Source organism: Mesitornis unicolor, unplaced genomic scaffold (genome assembly GCF_000695765.1).
Source record: "Mesitornis unicolor isolate BGI_N332 unplaced genomic scaffold, ASM69576v1 scaffold32014, whole genome shotgun sequence".
NCBI classification, from domain to species: Eukaryota; Metazoa; Chordata; class Aves; order Mesitornithiformes; family Mesitornithidae; genus Mesitornis; species Mesitornis unicolor.
In genome coordinates this window covers 26,037-31,810 of record NW_010179960.1, presented here as the reverse complement: position 1 = coordinate 31,810, position 5,774 = coordinate 26,037, and the positions used below count along the sequence as shown (strand labels likewise).

The 5,774-nt window shown below is 60.4% G+C and overlaps 1 protein-coding gene across 1 annotated transcript in view; it reads left to right on the top strand.

Annotated features, from left to right (window-relative positions):
* The first annotated feature begins 181 nt into the window (after positions 1-181).
* The window catches only part of ANO7 (anoctamin 7), a 7,328-nt gene continuing 1,735 nt past the window's right edge, over positions 182-5,774 (top strand). Inside the window, exons 1-19 of the mRNA XM_010182962.1 lie at positions 182-289; positions 372-438; positions 559-716; positions 856-963; positions 1,268-1,404; positions 1,530-1,587; positions 1,866-1,976; positions 2,051-2,216; positions 2,562-2,652; positions 2,873-2,969; positions 3,235-3,378; positions 3,466-3,603; positions 3,882-3,980; positions 4,072-4,174; positions 4,656-4,767; positions 4,948-5,002; positions 5,101-5,198; positions 5,309-5,460; positions 5,559-5,660. Of these exons, the coding sequence (XP_010181264.1) occupies positions 182-289; positions 372-438; positions 559-716; positions 856-963; positions 1,268-1,404; positions 1,530-1,587; positions 1,866-1,976; positions 2,051-2,216; positions 2,562-2,652; positions 2,873-2,969; positions 3,235-3,378; positions 3,466-3,603; positions 3,882-3,980; positions 4,072-4,174; positions 4,656-4,767; positions 4,948-5,002; positions 5,101-5,198; positions 5,309-5,460; positions 5,559-5,660 (2,104 nt within the window). The remainder of the gene's footprint in view (positions 290-371; positions 439-558; positions 717-855; positions 964-1,267; positions 1,405-1,529; positions 1,588-1,865; positions 1,977-2,050; positions 2,217-2,561; positions 2,653-2,872; positions 2,970-3,234; positions 3,379-3,465; positions 3,604-3,881; positions 3,981-4,071; positions 4,175-4,655; positions 4,768-4,947; positions 5,003-5,100; positions 5,199-5,308; positions 5,461-5,558; positions 5,661-5,774) is intronic.

Genomic DNA, 5,774 nt, shown 5'->3' with positions numbered 1-5,774 from the left:
GGTCTCAGGTCTTACCAGGCGTGGGCAGGAGCTGAGGGGCCAGCAGAGAAGGAAGCGGGGCTGGCCATGTCACCAGTGCCAGGGCTCTGGCACTGCTGGGAAAGGTGGTGAGACTGGGGGGTGTCCGCAGTTTTCTTGGTCTGCTTCTCAGCAGCAGGAGGAAGGAGCGTGAAGGTTCACCATGCAGTGGAGGAGAACCACGGACGATCCCCACTGCAGCCTGGTGGGGTGGGACAGCAGAGGCACTCGCTATGGCAGCCTGAGCGAGGAGGCCATTGAAATCACCCAGGTAGGTGGCTGCGGTCTGTGCCCCTTGCAGTCAAGCTGAGGGGGCATCGTGGCTCTCGTCACCCCGGGTGCCTCCTTTCCAGCCCAACCACGCAGCCCTGAACCAGAAGAGCCCAGCCAACGTCTTCAGTGATGGCTCCACCAGGATAGGTGAGGGACACGGGATGGTCCTTGAGGTCGGTTCCTTTCTACCTGGGCAGGAAGGCTGGGGCTCGATAGGGCCTGCTGGGTTGAGGAGAATGGGGTACAAGCTCCCTTCCCTTGCCACAGACTTTGTCCTGGTGTGGGAATCTGTTCCGTGGGAGCAGAGCGGGCAGCAGGACAGCTGTGAGAGCGGGGGCTCACAGGAGACATCCACCACCACCCACAGGACCTGGCGGAAGGCGTTTCTGGACAAGCTGCACGCTGCTGGGATCCACATGGAGAAGGTACCCGGGGACCTGACCTCAGCTTTCTCCCTGTGCTGTGATAACCACAGCCCTGCTTCGTGAATGGAGTGGGGCCCTTGCATGGGAGGGGAGCATAGGGTGGGGTGGGCTTCTCCACTGGGTCCCCATCTCCCCACAGCACCTGGTCCGCCTGGAGAAGACCTTGGTGCATTATCTGCTGCTGAGTGCGCCCTGGGACCTGCTCTGCTACTATGCCGAGGAGCTGCAGCTCCGTGTGCCGCTGCAGGTGGGTGCAGCGGTGCCCCAGGCAACGAGGGACGGTGCCTTGTGCCCTGGGTGACAGCCTGGGCTTGCTGTGCATCTCTGATGGCATTTGCAGTCTCCTTGCTTTCCAGTGGACCCAGCAGTCCCCCGTCTTCTCCCATGCAGTTATGGGATCCCACCTTGGTCCCCTTCTGCCGTTCTCCTCCACTGCCCCATTCCTTCTTGCCCTAGCCCTGACTCTCATGTCCCAGGCACTCTCCCTGCCTGGCTCTGCTGCCATCTCACTCCCACTCCCTCCTCCTGAGCCATTCCCGCTGCCCGCACAGGCGCTGCCCAGGCAGACCTCCCCCTGGTCGGCCAGCGTGCTGCGGCGCCTGGGCATCCCCAACCTGGTGGCCCAGGAGGTTCCCAACTCGACGCTGGACCACTACACCTGCCTGTTCAAGGCCAACAAGCTGCACTGGTGAGCACCTCAGTGGGGCCGTGCCAGGAGGTGACCCCCAGCTGGGGGGCACTGCAAGGAGGGGGTGCTGCACCCCTCTGGCCCAGCACCAGGCTCTGCTGAGCTGCTCCTCCATGCACTTCCAGCTTCCTGGGGAGTGATGAGCAGGACACCTTCTTCTCCACCACCCAGCGGCACCAAATTGTGAGCACTGGGGCTGCTGTGGCCTCCCTTCCCCAGTCCTGGATGGGCTGCTGGGTCTAAGGGGGTTACTGGGAGGGGGCAAACTGTCATGCATGGTCATGGTCTCTGAGATCCCAGACTGGGTCTCCAGGGGATTAAAAGGCTTGGGTTGAAACCCTCTTCCTGCCATTGAGTATTTGGGAATTAGGCTTGGAGCTGGTAGCACAAAAGCTGATGGATGGTGAGGACCCCTCCCACTGTCGACTGCAGCCCCCCCTCACCCCTCCTGTCCCTGGCAGCTCTATGAGATCCTGGTCACCACGCAGTACGGCCCCTGCAGGGAACGGGACATGGGGGTGGACCGGCTGCTGAGTGAGAATGTCTTCACTGCCGCCTTTCCACTGCATGAGGCAAGGCTCCGCATCCCCAGGAGGCCACCTTGTGAACCCCACCAGCCCCTTGCCCACCTTGCCCCTCCCCGCAGGGTCCCTACAAGGCACGGCCAGAAGAGCTGGTGTCCGGCAGCCTCAGCCAGCGCCAGATCCTCTTCCAGTACTGGGCCAGCTGGGGGAAGTGGAGCAAGTACCAGCCGCTGGAGCATGTCCGCCAGTACTTCGGGGAGAAGGTGGCTTTCTACTTTGCCTGGCTGGGTAAGTCCTGTCCGTAGCCCTCAGGAACGGCTCCTCTGCCCCAGGGTAAGGGGCTGCTGGCAGCTTGCGGCCGCTCCAGAGTGCGGATGCGGCTCTGCCCTGGGTTGCTCTGCGTTTCGAGGGTGGCGAGTGGTGGCACCATGAGCCGTGTCCCATGTGCTCTAAAAGGACTGGCCAGAGCCTGGCGGGTCCTTTGCAGCTCAGGTCTTCCAAACCCCGTGTGGCTTTAGGCTGGTGCCATGCTGGGCATGGGCATGTGTCACCTTCAGTGTCTGTAGCCGCTTGTGGCTCGGTGGCCATGGCAGAGGCCAGCAGGACCCACACCCCCATCCCCGCTGTCTCCAGGCTTCTACACAGGATGGCTCCTGCCGGCTGCAGTGGTGGGGACAGTGGTGTTCATCACTGGCATTTTCCTGATGCTCCATGATGTACCTTCGTAAGTGCACCCCCCACTTCCCTGCTCACCCCTTCCCCGGGGCCATGGTCCCTCTGCGCTCATGGCTGGGGGGGTCCCTGCACCCCAGTGTGCGGATGCTGGCTGACTGCTGGGGCTCAACCACAGCCCTGGGTACAAAACACCCAGTGAATGCTCCAAATGGAGCGGTGGGCGAGGCTGAGCCCCAGCAGGCGGCTGGCTGCTCCTATCGTGCCCGTAGGCAGGAGATCTGTGGGAGCGGGGAGCGGTACCGAATGTGTCCCCTCTGCAAGACCTGTCCCTACTGGCAGCTCTCTGAGATCTGCAGTGCCTTTATGGTAAGGGCCTGGTGGGCAGCTCAGGACCAAGTTGGAGATCTCCATCCCAAGGTTGGCCTACGACATCCCAGTCCATCTCCCTGCCTTGGCCCCGCTGCCCCAGTGCTTCCTTTCACACCTATCTTCTCATTCTCCCTCCCTGGTGAAGGCTCCCAGGTGGCCCCTTCCACCTTCCCTCCTGCCTGCCCCACAGCTTAGGCCACCGCGGCAGCCCCCACACCCTGCCTGGTCTTCTGCCCGTTCCTCAGCCCCACTCTGCCCACAGGCGGGACGGCTCTTTGACCACGGTGGGACCGTCTTCTTCAGCATCTTCATGTCTTTGTGGGGAGTGCTGTTCCTGGAGTTCTGGAAGCGGACCAATGCGTCCCTGGCTCTCCACTGGGACTGCTCTGAGTTCGAGGACATTGAGGTGGGGGCTGGCCCTCTGCGGTGCCTCCCAAAACTGCATGGACCAAAGCCACCAAGTGCCCTTGATGCCTTTCCTCCTCTTTCCCAGGAGCGGCCACGGCCCCAGTTCACGGCCACAGCTCCAATGACGATAACAAACCCAATAACGGGGGCGGAGGAGCCGTATTTTCCCAAGCGCAGACGCCTCCACCGCATTTTGGCTGGTTCGATGGTCATTATAATGATGGTAAGGTTGCATGGGCTGGAGCAACATCTGCTGGGGATAAACACAGGTGTCCCTGGCCCATGGTGAGACCTGTGGGTCTCCACCAGCTGCACCCAGGCTTAGCTCCCCTGGGACTCGTGCTTAGGGACACGGTCTAGAGGCGGGCTTAGGGCTGGTTCAATGGTTGGACTCAATGATCTTAAAGGTCTTTTCCAACCGAAACCATTCAATGACTCCCAGTGCCCTGGGTTAACAGTAGTTTTCTGTCCCAACACAAGCTGCTCACACGATGTTTGCAGATTGCTGTAGTGGTGATGTTCCTGGTCTCCGTTATCCTCTACCGGGCAGTGGTGGCCATCCTCCTCTCCAACTCAGGCTCCTTATGGTTTGCAGCTTCGGTAAGAGGTGGCCAGAGCCACGCTGGGACCTGCTGTGCGTGCTGGGCTCGCTCACCACCCTTCCTGCTCTGTGTGCTGCCTCTCCCTGTAGGCATCCCGCATCGCCAGCATCACCAGCTCGGTGGTGAACCTCATCTTCATCCTCATCCTCTCCAAGATCTACATTTCCCTGGCTCATTTCCTCACCAAATGGGGTAAGCTGGCAAGGGGCTTGCAAGCTGGATGGTGATGGGAGGGAGCAGTTGGTAAGGGCTGAGCCCCAAGCCCAGGGGAATCAATGGCTTGATAGAGGAGAGCTGGGAAAAAAAGGCCTTCAGGGAAAAGTGTTTTGGCAGCAGAAATTAAAAATAAAATGAGTGTAGGGTTTAACTTTTGGGGGTTTTGGATGGTAATATCCAAGCTAACTTTTGAGATTTGGGGGAGTAAAGTGTGTGGGATATTTTTGTTGTATTTAATGGGACACAAAGTCTGTTTGTACTGAGTGGAAGGGAGGAGGATTATTTTTTGGTCCAAACTGGATGAGTGGCAGGTGCCTCCATGGTACCACAGTGGGTCTGGGGACCCTGGGCTGCAGGTGGTTGGTGAGAGTTGAGCCATGTGGGGTGACTCCTGCACCGATGTGGAAGAGCATTCTGGAGTGGTGCAGGGCCACATCCCTGCACTCCACCCCAGCAGAAATGCACCGCACCCAGACCAAGTACGAGGACGCCTTCACCTTCAAAGTGTTCGTCTTCCAGTTCGTCACCTTGTACTCCTCGCCCATCTACATCGCCTTCTTCAAGGGCAAGTAAGTCCTTGGTGGGGAGCAGGGGGTCTTCTTGTCTCCTGCAGCCCCCATTTGTCTCCCTTGGCAAGGGAGTAGAGGAAGAGCTCTTGGGGCACCAGAAAAAGCCCCTTCCTTCCCCAGGCACATCCCTGGGCCCAGTGCCTGGGGTCCCTGCTTATGGCTTGGCTGTGGGTCCCACAGGTTCATTGGCTTCCCTGGCAACTACCTGAGCTTTCTAGGGGTCCGCAATGAGGAGGTGAGCACTGGGTGATACCTGATCCCCCAGCCACCGCAGGGACCTTCCCATGCTTGGGGTCCACTGATCCCCATAAGCTGGACCCTCTTTCCCCACAGTGCAGCCCAGGTGGGTGCTTGATCGAGCTGGCGCAGGAGCTGCTGGTCATCATGGTGGGGAAGCAGATCATCAACAATGTGCAGGAGGTGGCCATCCCGTGAGTACGGCGGGGCTCGTCAGGGGCCATCGCACAGCAGGTTCTGCCAAGGGGGCATTCAGCGGTACTGGGTGGCTGCAGCGGGGGACATGGCCCGTCTCATCCCCCAGGAAGCTGAGTCGCTGGTGGCGCAAGCAGAAGCTCCTCTCTGCCAAAGCAGTGGGCGAGGAGGGGGAGTCGGTCCTGGCTGAATGGGCTCCCTGGGTGATGGACCACCAGCTGCTGGCCTTCAAGGGGCTGTTTGATGAGTACCTGGAGATGGGTAGGGACCGGCCCTGGGGTGGCGATGGCTGAGGGACTGGGAAAGAGAGAGCCATTGGGGAGAGGCAGGAGCAACTTGGAGGATCTCTGCCAAAGCAGTGGGCGAGGAGGGGGAGTCGGTCCTGGCTGAATGGGCTCCCTGGGTGATGGACCACCAGCTGCTGGCCTTCAAGGGGCTGTTTGATGAGTACCTGGAGATGGGTAGGGACCGGCCCTGGGGTGGCGATGGCTGAGGGACTGGGAAAGAGAGAGCCATTGGGGAGAGGCAGGAGCAACTTGGAGGAAAGGCCGGCCCAGCCATGAGAGCTTCTACCC